This window comes from Chiloscyllium plagiosum, unplaced genomic scaffold (genome assembly GCF_037043375.1).
Source record: "Chiloscyllium plagiosum isolate Xiang-an unplaced genomic scaffold, Cpla_swu_hap1 HiC_scaffold_53X, whole genome shotgun sequence".
Lineage (NCBI taxonomy): Eukaryota > Metazoa > Chordata > Chondrichthyes > Orectolobiformes > Hemiscylliidae > Chiloscyllium > Chiloscyllium plagiosum.
In genome coordinates this window covers 8,404,577-8,421,066 of record NW_028270191.1, presented here as the reverse complement: position 1 = coordinate 8,421,066, position 16,490 = coordinate 8,404,577, and the positions used below count along the sequence as shown (strand labels likewise).

The following is a 16,490-nucleotide window of genomic DNA, read 5'->3' as shown; positions in this document are numbered from 1 at the left end:
ACAACACCGGCACCACTCCCCACTTCTTCCTCCGCTACATTGATGACTGCATTGGCGCCACCTCGTGCTCCCGCGAGGAGGTTGAGCAATTCATCAACTTCACCAACACATTCCACCCTGACCTTAAATTTACCTGGACCATCTCTGACACCTCCCTCCCCTTCCTGGACCTCTCCATCTCCATCAGTGATGACCGACTTGACGCTGACATTTTCTACAAACCCACCGACTTCCACAGCTACCTGGATTACACCTCTTCCCACCCTATCTCTTGCAAAAATGCCATCCCGTATTCCCAATTCCTCAGCCTCCGCCGTATCTGCTCCCAGGAGGAGCAGTTCCACCATAGAACACACCAGATGGCCTCCTTCTTTAGAGACCGCAATTTCCCTTCCCACATGGTTAAAGATGCCCTCCAATGCATCTCGTCCACATCCCGCACCTCTGCCCTCAGACCTAACCCCTCCAACCGCAACAAGGACAGAACGCCCCTGGTGCTCACGTTCCACCCTACCAACCTTCGCATAAACCAAATCATCCGCCGACATTTCCGCCACCTCCAAACAGACCCCACCACCAGGGATATATTTCCCTCCCCACCCCTCTCCGCCTTCCGCAAAGACCGTTCCCTCCGTGACTACCTGGTCAGGTCCACGCCCCCCTACGACCCACCCTCCCATCCTGGCACTTTCCCCTGCCACCGCAGGAACTGTAAAACCTGTGCCCACACCTCCTCCCTCACCTCCATCCAAGGCCCTAAAGGAGCCTTCCACATCCATCAAAGTTTTACCTGCACATCCACTCATATCATCTATTGTATCCGTTGCTCCTGATGCGGTCTCCTCTACATTGGGGAGACTGGACGCCTCCTAGCAGAGCGCTTTAGGGAACATCTCCGAGACACTCGCACCAATCAACCAAACCGCCCCGTGGGCTCAACATTTCAACTCCCCCTCCCACTCTGCCGAGGACATGGAGGTCCTGGGCCTCCTCCACCGCCGCTCCCTCACCACCAGACGCATGGAAGAAGAACGCCTCATCTTCCGCCTCGGAACACTTCAACCCCAGGGCATCAATGTGGATTTCAACAGCTTCCTCATTTCCCCTTCCCCCACCTCATCCTCGTTTCTAACCTCCAGCAACACGATCCCCTTGACTTGTCCGACCTGCCCAGCTCCTTTTCCACCTATCCACTTCACCCTCTCCTCCCTGACCTATCACCTTCATCTCCTCCCCACTGACCTATTGTACTCTATGCTACTCTATCCCCACCCCCACCCTCCTCTAGCTTATCTCTCCACGCTTCAGGCTCTCTGCCTTTATTCCTGATGAAGGGCTTTTGCCCGAAACGTCGATTTCGAAGCTCCTCGGATGCTGCCTGAATTGCTGTGCTCTTCCAGCACCACTGATCCAGAATCTGGTTTCCAGCATCTGCAGTCATTGTTTTTACCCCATATCCTGCAATTTTTTTACACTCATATACTCAGCCCTGAGTGTTCCAGTTTTTAAAAAAAATCTTCTTTGATTTCTAGCAACCACAATATTTTTTTAAGATTAAAGCCCTGTCTTTATCATGTTTTCCCTGAGAACTTAGCTGGCCCATGCTGTTGCGCATTTCCTCAGTTACTTAGCTATTAAAGGAATCAATGGACCTGAGCTGCAAGCAATGCATGTTTTTTTTTTCTTTCGGCCCAACACGTCCACACCAACCCTCCGAAGAGTAACCAATTACTTCTTTTATAGTTTGCATTGACAAGTCACCACCTTAATGGGCTTATCTTACTGAATCATAGATTCTGACGAGGCTTAATAAGATGGCTAGTAAAAGGACCATTCCCCTTTGCTGGGAACTCAAACATTCATTCATTTAGGATGAGCATGAGAAATGTCTTCAGGAAAGGGTTGTGAAGTTTTAGAATCCTGTACCGCAGAGGGTTATGAATGCTCCACGGTTGAACAAAAATTTCTCAGCCTTAAATAATGTTGTCGTGGGGAATCGAGGGATGTGGGAAGTAGGTGGAACAGTGAAGTTGGAAATCCCAAGATCAGTCACATTGAATGACAGAGCAGGCTCAGTCTGCTCCTTTTTAAACTACATGAATGCTAGAGAAGCAAGAATAATAAAGTCTCATTCAGTGCCTGCTCTAATCTATCTTGCGTTTCGCTTCTTCAATTTTCTTGCTTTTTGCTTTTTGTGCTCTGCTGTAGTCTCCGGCTTTTCCTAAACTGAGAGCGCAGTAAGCTCCGCTTGATGACTGGTGCTTTTTGAATTATGCAGTGGACCTGTATCCATCTGAAGGCTGGTTTCCACTGAACAGTCACTTAAATTGTTACACAACACACATGAAATATCCGGCCCCAAACCTGGCCTTTACTGGTCAGTGCATTGAACATAGGAGTTGGAACGTTATGTTGTGGCTGTACAAGACAATGGGGCCACATTTGGAATACTGTGTTCAATTCTGGTCTCTCTGCTGTAGGAAAGACGTTGTGAAACTTGAAAGGGTACAGAAAAATTTACAAGACTGTTGCCAGGAGAGGCTGAATAGGCTCTATTGGAGGCTGAGGGGTGACCTTAGAGGTATGTAAAATCATGAGGGGCATGAATATGTGAATAGACCAGGTTTTCCTCCTCCCCCCCCCCCCCCCCCCCCCCCCCCCCCCCCACGGTAGGGGAGTCCAAAACTAGAAGGCATAGGTTTAAGTTGAGAGGGAAAAGGTTTAGAACATTACAGCGCAGAACAGGCCCTTCGGCCCTCGATGTTGCGCTGACCTGTAGAACCAGTGTGAAGCCCATCTATCCTGCACAATTCCATTTTCATCCATATGTTTATCCAATGACCATTTAAATGCCCTTCAAGATAGTGAGTCTACTACTGAAGCAGGCAGGCTGTTCCACACCACTACTATTCCGAGTAAAGAAACTACCTCTGACATCTGTCGTATATCTATCACCCCTCCATTTAAAGCGATGTCCCCTTGTGCTAGCCATTACCATCTGAGGAAAAAGGCTCTTGCTGTCCACTCTATCTAATCCTCTGATTATCTTGTATGTCTCTCTTTAAGTCACCTCTCAACCACCTTCTCTCTAATGAAAACAGCTTCAAGTCCCTCAGCCTTTCCTCTTAAGGCCTATCCTCCATACCAGGGCAACATCCTAGTAAATCTCCTCTGCACCCTTTCCAAAGCTTCCACATCCTTCCCATAATGTGGTGACCAGAACTGTACGCAATACTCCAAGTGCGGCTGCACCAGAGTTTTGTACAGCTGCAGCGTGACCTCGTGGTTCCGAAACTCCAATCCCTCTATCAATAAAACCTAAACACCCGTATGCTTCCTTAACAACCCTATCAACCTGGGTGGCAACTTTCAGGGATCTATGTATGTGGACACAGAGATCTCTTTGCTTAACTACACTACCAAGAATCTTACCATGACCCCAGTACTCCGTATTCCTGTTTTCTTCTTCCAAAGTGAATCACCTCACCCTTTTCTGCATTAAATTCCATTTGCCACCTCTCAGCCTAGCTCTGCAGCTTATCTATTTCCCTTTGTAACCTGCAATATCTTTCCACACTGTCCACAACCCCCCTAACCTTAGTGTCATTCGCAAATTTACTAACCCATCCTTCTATGCCCTCATCTAGGTCATTTATAAAAATGACAAATAGCAGTGGCCCCAAAACAGATCCTTGTGGTACACCGCTCATAACTGAACTCCAGGATGAACATTTCCCATCAACCACCGCCCTCTGTCTTCTTTCACCTAGCTAATTCTGATCCAAACTGCCACATCACCCTCAATCCTATGCCTCTGTATTTTGTGCAATAGCCTACCATGGGGAACCTGATCAAATGCCTTACTGAAATCCATATATACCACATCAACTGCTTTACGCTCATCCACCTGTTTGGTCACCATCTCAAAGAACTGAATAAGGTTTGTGAGGCACGGCCTACCCTTCACAAAACTGTGTTGATTATCCCTGATCCGCTTAATTCCTTTTTCAAATGATTATAAATCCTATCGCTTATAACCTTTTCCAACACTTTATCCACACCTGAAGTAAGGCTCACTGGTCTATAATTACCAGTGTTATCTGTACTCCCCTTCTTGAACAAGGGAATAACATTTGCTATCCTCCAGTCTTCTGGCACTGTTCCTGGAGACAATGATGGTCTAAAGATCAAAGCCAAAGGCTCTGCAATCTCCTCCCTGACTTCCCAGAAAATCTTAGGATAAATCCCAAGTGGTCCAGGGGATTTATCTATTTTCACACTTTCCAGAATTGTTAACACCTCCTCCTTGTGAACCTCAATCCCAGCTAGGCAGAAGTGGGTACTGCAGATGCTGGAGATTAGAGTCAAGATTAATCCCGTCTCGTCTAGTAGCCTGTATCTCAGTATTCTCCTCGGCAACATTGTCTCTTTCCAGTGTGAATACTGATGAAAAATATATATTTAGCGCTTCCCCTATCTCCTCAGACTCCACGCACAACTTCCCACTACTATCCTTGATTGGCCCTAACCCTACTCTTAGTCATTCTTTTGTTCCTGATCTACCTATAGAAAGGATCAAGAAAAACCCTAAAGCTATCTGCCAATGACTTCTCATGTCCCCTTCTGGCTCCCCTGAGCACGCTCTTTGGGTCCCTTCCTGGCTAACTTGTAACTCTCAAGCACCCTAACTGAGCCTTCACGTCTCATCCTAACATAAGCCGCCTTCTTCCTCTTGACAAGAGATTCAACGTCTTTAGTAAACCACGGCTCCTTCACTCGACCACTTCCTCCCTGCCTGACAGGTACATACTTATCAAGGACATGCAGTAGCTGTTCCTTGAATAAGCTCCACATTTCAATTGTGCCCATCCCCTGCAGTTTCCTTCCCCATCCTGTGCATCCTAAATCCTGCCATCACTTCATAATTGCCTTTCCCCCAGCTATAACTTTGTCCTGTGGTATAAACCTATCCCTTTCCACACTAAAGTAAACATAACCGAATTGTGGTCACTATCGCCAAAGTGCTCACCTACCTCCAAATCTAACACCTGGTCTGGTTCATTACTCAGTACCACAGCCAATGTGGCCTTGCCCTTTTTTGGCCTGTCGACATACTGTCAGGAAACCATCCTGCACACACTGGACAAAAACCTGACTCATCGAAAGTACTAGAACTATAATATTTCCAAGCGCCTCATCTTCCGCCTAGGAACCCTCCAACCACAAGGGATGAATGCAGATTTCTCCAGCTTCCTCATTCCCCCCCCCCCCCCCCCCCCATCTCAGTCCCAACCCTCGGACTCAGCACCGCCTTCTTGACCTGCAATCATCTTCCCGATCTCTCTGCCCCCAGCCCCTCTCCAGCCTATCACCTTCACCTTAACCTCCTTCCACCTGTCACATTCCTAATGCCCCTCCCCCAAGTCCCTCCTCCCTACCTTTTATCTTAGCCTGCTTGGCACACCCTCCTCATTCCTGAAGAAGGGCTTATGCCCGAAATGTCGATTCTCCTGTTCCTTTGATTCTGCCTGACATGCGCTTTTCCAGCAACACATTTTTCAGCTCTGATCTCCAGCATCTGCAGTCCTCACTTTCTCCTATAGTATTTCCAGTCAACATTTGGAAAGTTATCAAGTCCCCCATAACAACTACTCTGTTACTTTCACTCCTATCCAGAATCATCTTTGCTATCCTTTCCTCTACATCTCTGGATCTATTCGGAGGCCGATAGAAAACTCCCAACAGGGTGTCCTCTCCTCTCCTTTCCTGTTTCTAACCTCAGCCTATACTACCTCAGTAGACAAGTCCTCAAACGTCCTTTCTGCCACCGTAATACTGTCCTTGACTAACAATGCCACACCTCCCTCTCTTTTACTATCTTCTCTGCTCTTATTGAAACATCTCAATCCTGGAACCTTCAACAACTATTCCTGTCCCTGCTCTCCCCATGTCTCTGAAATGGCCACAACATTGAAGTCCTACGTACCAACCCAGACTTCAAGTTCACCCACCTTATTCCGGATGCTCCTGGCTTTGAAGTAGGCACCCTTCAAACCACCTTCCCGCTTGCCGGTGAGCTCTTGCAACCTTGAACCTTTTACTTCTGAACTCGCTACTCTCACTCTCCTAGACACTAGAACTACAATTTTTAGGTTCCCATCCCCCTGCTGAATTAGTTTAACCCTACTCAAGAGCATTAGCAAATCCCCCCCCCCCCCCCCCCGGATATTGATACCTCTCTGGTTCAGGTGTAGACCATCCTGTTTGTAGAGGTCCCACCTACCCCAGAATGAGCCCCAATTATCCAGGCATCCAAAATCCACCCTCCTGTACCATCCCTGTAACCACATGTTCAACTCCTCTCTCTCCCAACTCCTCGCCTCGTGAGCATGTGGCATGGGTAACAAATCAGAGATAACAACTGTTTGTTTGTTCTAGCACTAAGCTTCCACCCTAGCTCCCTGACTTTCTGCTTAAATCCCCATCTCTTTTCCTATCTACGTCGTAGTACCTATGTGGACCATGACTTGGGGCTGCTCCCCCTCCCCCTCCCCCTCGAGAATCCCGAAAACCCGAACAGAGACATTAGTGAACCCTGGCACCTGGGAGGCAACACGCCAACAGAGAGTCTCTCTCGGTTCCCACAGAACCTCCTACCTGTCCCCTTAACTACGGAGTCCCCAATGACTAATGCTCTGCTCCACCCAGCCCCCCCCTTTCCCTTCTGAGCAACAGGGACAGACTCTGTGCCAGAGACCTGTTTCCCCCTCAAAACACCTTTTTGAGTTGTTTGATTTTTCGCAGGCTAGCATTGTGGGACAAATTCTAACACTAAATTATTGGCGCTTTCTTGGAAGATGTTACTCACTAGTTGTCTTGGACTGGTCTTCATCTATGTAACTGGCAAGTGAATCAAAGTATAATGTTTATGACCTTAATACTGTTCCCATTTCATTTTAGTGTGAAAGTAGTGGGCTGTGTACTTCCATGTAAGATGATTAAAGGGAGTTACTGATGGTTGGGAAACTGGGGGAGATGTTAAAATTTGGAGCTGTGAGTGGAAGATAGCTAAAAGGAGCCTCTGTACCCAGACAGTAATTACAATATTTAACCTGCTACCACGTTGTTGAGGTAAATACTAGAGAGACTTTTTATTGAGAGGCTAGATAAGCAAATGAGTGAGAAAGGAATAGGCTATATTGACAGGATGAAATGACGTAGGCAGGGAAGTGAATCTTAAATGCCAGTACAAACCAGTTGGGCTGAGCACTCTGTTTTCTGTGCTATAAATTTCATAATAACGTGGTCAGCAAGACTATTTTAAAAGTAAGTGCTTTCTGTAATCCTCTTGATGGAAGCGTTTACATGGGTGCAATGTGGTTTAGATGGATTTTATAATCCACCTGTTCGGAGATGTTATTACACACCTGAAGAAACTAGAACTTGAACCTGGGCCTCCTGGTGCAAAGAGAGGGGCAGCACCACTGCACCACAGGATTCCCCCCCCCCCCTTTTTGCCAGATGCAACTTAAGCCCATCTCAAACTCAACTAGTTCTTACTGTAGCAAACAATCCACTTAAATCATTTCAATTTTACTTTGGTCTAGTTAACTGAAGTTGAACAGTCTTCAGCCAATCAAGTCTTAATTTCTCAAATGTTAATCATGACTTTGCCTTCCTCACTGTTCATGGTTGTCGGGTCTGGGCCCAGAAACTTAGTGTTGTGATATAAACACCTGTACTATCTGTTGAAGATTCTCTACAGCAAATGTGAGCTGCCAAAATATTCTTACTGGTGAGATGTTGTGTCATTTTGCAGGTTGCAGCCCCAGAGTAAACTTGAGATTTAATAAGATTGGAGCTGAAAATGTGTTGCTGGAAAAGCGCAGCAGGTCAGGCAGCATCCAGGGAACAGGAGAATCGACGTTTCGGGCATAAGCCCTTCTTCCGGAATGAAGAAGGGCTTATGCCCGAAACGTCGATTCTCCTGTTCCCTGGATGCTGCCTGACCTGCTGCGCTTTTCCAGCAACACATTTTCAGCTCTGATCTCCAGCATCTGCAGACCTCACTTTCTCCTCATTTAATAAGATTGGCCTGCCTGAACTCTGCCTTTTCAGGAGTTGGTGCTTCCACTGGATTCTAAGTGTCAAACTGCAAGGAGAGAGCAAACACGCTGTTTTTTATTAAATAAACTGTTCCCAATAATTTAGAAGGTTAAAGGATGGTTTGATCAAAATTTTCACTATATTAATGGGAGCAAAGGGAATAGAATGGAAGAAACTACTTCCTGTAGTTGGTGAATCTGGGACTAGAAGGTGTAATGCTTTTTTTAAAAAAAAAGTTACCTTTCATAACTAAAATGAAGAAACATTCCTTTAGACAAACAGCTATTGTTGGTTAGTTTAAAATATGAAATTGATAATGATAGCCAAAAGTATTTAGCAATATGAGGCAAAAAGTTGCAGATCAGCCACAAGCTCTATAAATGACTGAAGACTGGGGTGAATTGGCCTCCCGACTATGTTCATACTAAACCGAGGAGAGGTGGAACATTGGGAGCTGCTTGTACACTTTTTTGAATTTTGTCATGGTCAGGCCTGTAAAAACCATTAGCTGATCTGAAATGTGAACAAGTAAGTGTATGTTCTTGAAATGAGAATATATATATACAAAGGGAAAAGTACCTCCAATGTTCTGCTTATTTCAATTCACATCTTCAAATGTCAAGGAGCCTGGTCATTTGTTTATGATGCAATGTTTTGTCTCTGTGAGCAGGTGCAGGAGAACTCCCCAGGTTACTGGGCTGGTCTAGAACCGTTCTTTGACTTTATCATTTCAGCTGGTGATACAAGGCTGGTGAGTTTATATTCTTAACGTTTCAACATTTGTCTCTTGTCTGTATTAGTTTATAGTTAAAGCTTTGTGTCAGTAGTGACGTTGGCTGTTGTCAGCCTTTGCTTTAGAAAGGGGGAAACCCATACAAAAATAATAACCTTCTTGTTGATTAATCCTTGTTTTCTGCGACTGTTTTATTCTGTTATTTTCCGTCTGTGTTAAATTTACCAATTCGTTTAATTGATCTCCATTTTCCAAGCTAGGTAGCACTGCAGCTTATCAATTTGCTACCAGCTTCCTGATGTATCTCCAGCATAAGCAGTACTGTTCATTGCATCGTCAACTGTCTTTGGGGATCCTTAAATCCAGCTGCTTTGCTGTCTCTTGTGGCTGCTGCCTCTGTGACTGGAGCTCTGTGCACCTTGGCCTGCCATAACCTTGCGATCAAATCTCTTAAACATCAATGACACCCTATTTCTGCCACAGTGCAAAAGTAATAAACTGCTCCTGCCTGTGCTGATTTTCACTTTGTCAGTGGGGCTGAACTCAGCAATGCAGGAGCCAATGGTACTGGATTAAAATTGGTTTAGAAGAGCAGGCAGTGGCAAGGTTACATTCATTTGAGTGTATCTGCTGAAATCACTTTGCACCACACAAATGCAAGTCAATGACTGTCACCAATAAGAGACAATCTAACCGCCATCCTTGGCATTTAGAGTCTGAGTCATAGAGATGTACAGCACGGAAATAGACCCTTCGGTCCAACCTGTCCATGCCAACCAGATATCCCAACCCAATCTAGTTCCACCAGCCAGCACCCGGCCCAGATCCCTCCAAACACTTCCTATTCATATACCCATCCAAATACCTCTTAAATGTTGCAATTGTACCAGCCTCCACCACTTCCTCTGGCAGCTCATTCCACACATATACCACCTTCTGTGTGAAAGAGTTGCCCTGTAGATCTCTTTTATATCTTTCTCCTCTCACCTTAAACCTATGCCCTCGAGTTCTGGACTCCCCGACCCCAGGGAAAAGACTCTGCCTATTTACCCCATCCATGCCCCTCATAATTTTGTAAACCGCTATAAGGTCACCCCTCAGCCTCCGACGTTCCAGGGAAAACAGCCCCAGCCTGTTCAGCCTGTCCCTATAGCTCAGATTCTCCAACCCTGGCAACATCCTTGTAAATCTTTTCTGAACCCTTTCGAGTTTCGCAACATCTCTCCGAAGGAGACCAGAATTGCACACAATATTCCAACAGTGGCCTAACCAATGTCCTGTACAGCTGCAACATGACCTCTCAACTCCTGTACTCAATACTCTGACCAATAAAGGAAAGTATACCAAATGCCTCCTTCACTATCCTATCTACCTGCAACTCCACTTTCAAGGAGAAATGAACTTGCACTCCAAGATCTCTGTTCAGCAACCCTCCCTCGGACCTTACCATTAAGTGTATAAGTCCTGCTAAGATTTGCTTTCCCAAAATACAGCACCTCGCATTTATCTAGATTAAACTCCATCTGCCACTTCTCAGCCCATTGGCCCATCTGGTCAAGATCTTGTTGTAATCTGAGGTAACCCTCTTTGCTGTCCACTGCACCTCCAATTTTGATGTCATCTGCAAACTTACTAACTCTTATGCTCGCATCCAAATCATTTATGTAAATTAATGGCATTACATCACTGAATCCCCCACTATGAGCATATTGCGGGTTACCATTGAACAGAAACTGGAATCGCCATATCAACACAGTCATTACAAAAGCAGTCTGGGGTGAGGAGTCCTGCACCTTCTGATTCCCCAAAGCCTGTCCACCATCAATGAGGTGCAAGTCAGGCGTGTGATGGAATACTCCTTACTTGCCTAGATGAGCAACACTCAAGAAGCTTGACACCATCCAGGGAAAACATCCACTCCCTCTACCACCAACAATCAGTAGCAGCAGTGTGTACCATGTGCAGGATATACTGCAGATATTTGCCACAGCACCTTCCAAACCCATGACTGCTTCCATTTGAAGGACAAGGGCAGCAGATCCATGGGAACACCACCTCCTGCAAGTTGCAGTCACCATCCTGACTTGGAAATATATTGCTGTTCCTTCAGTGTCACGCGGTCAAAGCCCTGGAATTCTCTCCTAACAGTATGTGGGTCTTCCTACAGCCTGTGGCTGCAGTGGGTCAAGGTGGCTGCTTACCACCATCTACTCGAGGGCAACTAGGGATGGATAATAAATGCTGGCTCAGTCAGCAAAGCTCACGCCCCACAAGTGAATTTTAATAATAACCTTGTACAAGTGAGCTGAATATTTGACTGATTTGCCATGGAGATTGGTGACTACTTACATGCTTTAGTGCTTTAGGCACAGGAGGACAGAAATACCTCTTTGAGTTGCCCAGTACTAGAAACACCATTGCCATCTCTTAGACTCTTACAGAATCTTCATTTCCCGTTGGTGCAATTTTGGCATGTTGAAACACAAAAAAAAAAGTCATGCTAGGCAATTTGATCATTTTGACTCAAAATTTGACTGTCCTATTTACAAGATGACTGCTAGGAATCTCGGTGTTGTGGGCTATAATTTCCAACAGCCCATTTTTGCTGGGAATTTGTCTCCTGGTGAGGAGGAGAATCTCCAGACTTTCTCTTTGCTGTATTTGGCAAACATGGGTCCATTGCTATTAAAGTGTTTCATATTCATATCTGAGCCAATTATGACAGTTGAGCTTGGCTTACAGAGGGATTGTGCAATATTAAAACATTTTTTTGTGTATCTGTTGGGGTAGAGGTGGGGTGAACAGGGACTTGTTTTGCTTGTGGTTTGCACCTTTTTCAAGTGGTGTGGGGAATACTGTACATCACTCTTGCAACCATATTTTCCATTTCTCAAACTGTTGCTTCCCAGCTCACTTCACTGAACAGCCTGGTAATTTTAGATTTTTTTTTCCCTTTCCCAACTGTCCGTGTCTGTGCGTGCCTCTGCGGAGTATGGAATGTCAGAATTTGCAGCAAAGTTTGCTCATTTCTTCCTTGCATGAGACTCCTGAGCAGTTGTATCCTGGCCAGTGCTGTAACTTTGAACCTTGTGCCCACGGGTCTTCAAATTGTTTCTCTTGTATGAAATGAGGCAGGTGTCTTTTTGGATGTTTGAAACACTATTCTGTGCCAGCAGAGGTGCCACTGATGTATGTGGCATTCATTGTCTCACTTAACATTTCTACTGAAGTCAGCTAATTCTGTGTGGCCTGGGGTCAAACATGAGTCCTTCCTGGTTGTGCAGTGGTGAATTTTCCCAGTTGGTCATTTGTTTGTTTTTCCTAATCCATTTTTCTTCCTTTCAGGATAAAGATGACAACGCACTGAGGGATCTGTTACTAGGGCATGTGGAAAAATCCCTCAAAATGGCCATTTACAACACCAAGACACAGGCTGTTCGTGAAGTCAGTGCAACACCCAGTAATCTGTGGGGCGGGCAGGGCTTGCTCGGTGTCAGCATTCGGTTCTGCAGTTTTGAAGGAGCAAATGAAAACGTTTGGCATGTTTTGGTATGTAATGTGCTTTCTTAGTATATTTGCTGTGCTCAACTAATGCAACCTAGCCAAGCACTTACTAAGTGTCTGTAGTGGTGTAATTCTACCTTGAAAGCAATGGCAATAGATTTCTGTTGATCTAAGGAGAGATGGATAAAACGCTTCACTGAAGAGTTTAAACAGCATGACAGTATATAATCTCTGGCGATACGTATCTTAAAATTGCTTTGCTTTGTAAACATCAGGAACATTGTCACCATGCACTTTTACTGTAGCAGGGAATGCTTTTTGCTTCAAAGTTGGCCTTGTGTATTTTTTCCCCCAAACCTGTAACATTAAACTTTGAGTTTAATGTGAAAAAGTGTGAGGTGATTCACTTTGGAAGGAGCAACAGGAATAAAGAGTACTGAGCTAAATGGTAAGATTCTTGGTAGTGTAGATGAGCAGCGGGATCTCTGTGTCAATGTACGTAGATCCCTAAAAGTTGCTGCCCAGGTTGATAGGGTTGTTAAGAAGGCAGGAGAAAGTGAGGAGTGCAGATGCTGGAGACCAGAGTTGAAAAATGTGGTGCTGGAAAAACACAGCAGGCCAGGCAGTATCCGAGGAGCAGGAGAATCGATGTTTTGGGCATAAGCCCTTCTTCAGGAATGAGGCTGGTGTGCCAAGCGGGCTGAGATAAAAGGTAGGAGGGAGGGAATTTGGGGGAGGGGTGCTGGAAATGTGGAGGAGGTGAGGGTGTTAGGCCAGAGAGGGGGTGGGGGCGGAGAGGTCGCGAAGAAGATTGCAGGTCAAGAGGGCGGTGCTGAATCCAGGGGTTGGGACTGAGATAAGGTGGGGGGAGGGGAAATGAGGAAGCTGGAGAAATCTACATTCATCCCGTGTGGTTGGAGGGTTCCTAGGCGGAAGATGAGGCGCTCTTCCTCCAGGGGTCGTGTGGTCAGGGTCTGGCACTGGAGGCCAAGGACCTGCATGTCCTTGGCGGAGTGGGAGGGGGAGTTAAAGTGTTCAGCCACTGGGCGGTTGGGTTGGTTGGTGCGGGTGTCCAGAGGTGTTTCCTGAAATGTTCCGCAAGTAGGCGGCCTGTCTCCCCAATGTAGAGGAGGCCACATCGGGTGCAGCGGATACAGTAAATGGTGCAGGTGAATTTGCGAAGGATATGGAAGGATCCTTTGGGGCCTTGGAGGGAGGTGGTGTGGGCGCAAGTTTTGCACATCTTGCGGTTGCAGGGGAAGGTGCCGGGAGTGGAGGTTGGGTTGGTGGGGGGTGTGAACCGGACAAGGAGTCGCGGAGGAAGTGGTCTTCCTGGAATGCTGATAGGGGAGGGGAGGGAAATATATCCCTGGTGGTGGGGTCTGTTTGGAGGTGGCGGAAATGACAGAGGATGATACGATGTACATGGAGGTTGGTGGGGTGGAAGGTGAGGACCAGTGGGGTTCTGTCCTGGTGGTGATTGGAGGGGCGGGACTCAAGGATGGAGGTGCGGGAAGTGGAGGAGATGCGGTGGAGAGCATCATCAACCACGTCTGAGGGGAAATTGCGGTCTTTGAAGAAGGAGGCCATCTGGGCTGTTCGGTATTGGAATTGATCCTCCTGGGAGCAGATGCGGCGGAGGCGAAGGAATTGGGAATATGGGATGGCGTTTTTACAGGGGGCAGGGTGGGAGGAGGTGTAGTCTAGGTAGTTGTGGGAGTCGGTCGGTTTGTAGTAAATGTCTGTGTTGAGTCGGTCGCCCGAGATTAGAAATGGAGAGGTCTAGGAAGGGGAGGGAGGAGTCTGAGATGGTCCAGGTAAATTTGAGGTCGGGGTAGAAGGTGTTAGTAAAGTGGATGAACTGTTCAACCTCCTCGTGGGAGCACAAGGTAGCGCCAATACAATCTTGGACTAAGGGGCACAGGACAGTGTTGAGGTATGCCGAGATGGGTTCGGTGGGCCGGGAGCAGGCTGAGACAATGGGTTGGCCGGGGCAGTCGTGTTTATGGATTTTGGGCAGGCGGTAGAAACTGGCGGTGCGGGGTTGTGGGACTATGAGGGTGGAGGCGGTGGATGGGAGATCCCCCGAGGTGATGAGGTTATGGATGGTCTGGGAGATGATGGTTTGGTGGTGGGAGGTGGGGTCATGGTCAAGGGGACAGTAGGAGGAGGTGTCCGCGAGTTGGCATCTAGCTTCAGCAGTATAAAGATCGGTGCACCAAACTACCACCGCGCCTCACTTGTCTGCCGGTTTCATGGTGAGGTTGGGGCTGGAGTGGAGGGCTGCGTGTTGTGACGGTGAAAGGTTGGAGTGGGTAAGAGGGGTGGACATGTTGAGGCGGTCAATGTCGCGGCGGCAGTTGGATATGAAGAGATCGAGGGTGGTTAAGAGGCCAGCACAGGGTGTCCAAGTGGATGGGGTGTGTTGGAGGTGGGAGAAGGGGTCGTCAGAGGGTGGGCGAGTGTCCTGGTTGAAGAAGTAGGCGCAGAGGCGAAGGCGGCGGAAGAAATGCTTGATGTCTCGCCGCGTGTCGAACTCATTGATCCGGGAGCATTGGGGAATGAAGGTGAGGCCTCTGCTGAGGACTGATCATTCGTCCTCAGAGAGGGGGAGGTCTGGAGGGATGGTGAAAATACGGCAGGGCTGGGAGCTAGGGCCTGGGACCTGGTGTGGGGCTGGAGTTGGTCATGGGGGCGGTGTAGTGTGCATTGTTAAGAAGGCATATGATGTGTTAGCTTTTATTGGGAGAGGGATTGAGTTTCGGAACCACAAGGTCATGCTGCAGCTGTACAAAACTCTGGTGCGGCCACACTTGGAATAGTGCATCCTGTTCTGGTCACCGCATTATAGGAAGGATGTGGAAGCTTTGGAAAGGGTGCAGAGGAGATCTCCTAGAATATTGCCTGGTATGGAGGCAAGAGGAAAGGCTGAGGGACTTGAGGCTGTTTTCATTAGAGACACGAAGGTTGAGAGGTGACTTAATAGAGACATACAAGATAATTAGAGGGTTAGATAGGGTGGAGAGCAAGAGTATTTTTCCTCAGATGGTGATGGCTAGCACGAGGGAACATAGCTTTAAATTGAGGGGTGATAGATATAGGACAGATGTCAGAGGTAGTTTCTTCTGAGAGTAGTAGGGACGTGGAACGCCCTGCCTACAACAGTAGTAGACTCACCAACTTTAAGGGCATTTAAATGGTCATTGGATAAACACATGGATGAAAAGTTGTCAAGAGCTGAACCACCTGAGAGGAAGGAAAAGGCAGCTGCGCAAGATCTACTCTGAAGACATTTTGCTTGACTGGCAGAGTGTGAATGGCCCCTGTGGGCCTATAAAATCCCTTTGTTTAAAGGGAAACCTGCAGGCTGTTCTTCCTCACCAATTCAGGTGCCTGGCTACTTCGCACCATTGAGGGAGTGAAATATGAAATGTTTCGAAAGTATTTCAATGGCTTTCAAGTATTTTCACAGAATTGTTGCAGCACAGCAGAAGACGATTTGGCTTGTCACCTGTGGGCTAGCTCTCTTTTTGAAGGAGCAGTTCACCTAGTTCCACTCTTTTGTCCCAACCTGACCCGACCCGACCCCACTCTAATTGTCTCCCCATAACCCTGCCCGTTCTTCCTTTTCCAATAATGATCCAATGTCCTTTTGATAGCCACACTTAAATCTGCCTCCCCACCCTCTCGCCCAGTGCATTCCAGATCCTAACCGCTTTGTTTTTTTAAATACAAGTGTAAAATCAAATATATCTGGTATGAAGAACAGGCAGGGCCAGATTAATGAACCTTGCTAGACAGGCAGTCTGAAGTTTTAATGGAAGGAGAATAACCGATAAGGCAGGTGAGCTGAGAGCCTTCATTAGTACATGGAGCTATGATGTGGTAGCCATTACAGAAAGCTGGTTGAGAGAAGGGCAGGACTGGCAGCTCAGTGTTCCAGGGTTCAGACGTTTCAGGCATGATAGGGATGTAGAAGGGGTGGGAGTTGCATGACTGATAAAGGCAAATGTCACAGTTGTGATAAGTAGAGGACATCTTGGAGGGCCTCGTCCTGGAAGGCTGCATGGGTAGAACTCCGGAGTAAAGAAGGTGCAGCTACTATGATGGGGCTATACTATAGCCCTCCCGATAGCCAGCAGGAATT

General features: G+C 47.0%; 1 protein-coding gene across 1 annotated transcript in view; it reads left to right on the top strand.

The window, feature by feature from the left end:
• Positions 1–16,490, top strand: part of LOC122543390 (Golgi reassembly-stacking protein 2-like) — a 69,731-nt gene that overhangs the window by 10,543 nt on the left and 42,698 nt on the right. Inside the window, exons 2-3 of the mRNA XM_043682075.2 lie at positions 8,777–8,857; positions 12,185–12,388. Of these exons, the coding sequence (XP_043538010.1) occupies positions 8,777–8,857; positions 12,185–12,388 (285 nt within the window). The remainder of the gene's footprint in view (positions 1–8,776; positions 8,858–12,184; positions 12,389–16,490) is intronic.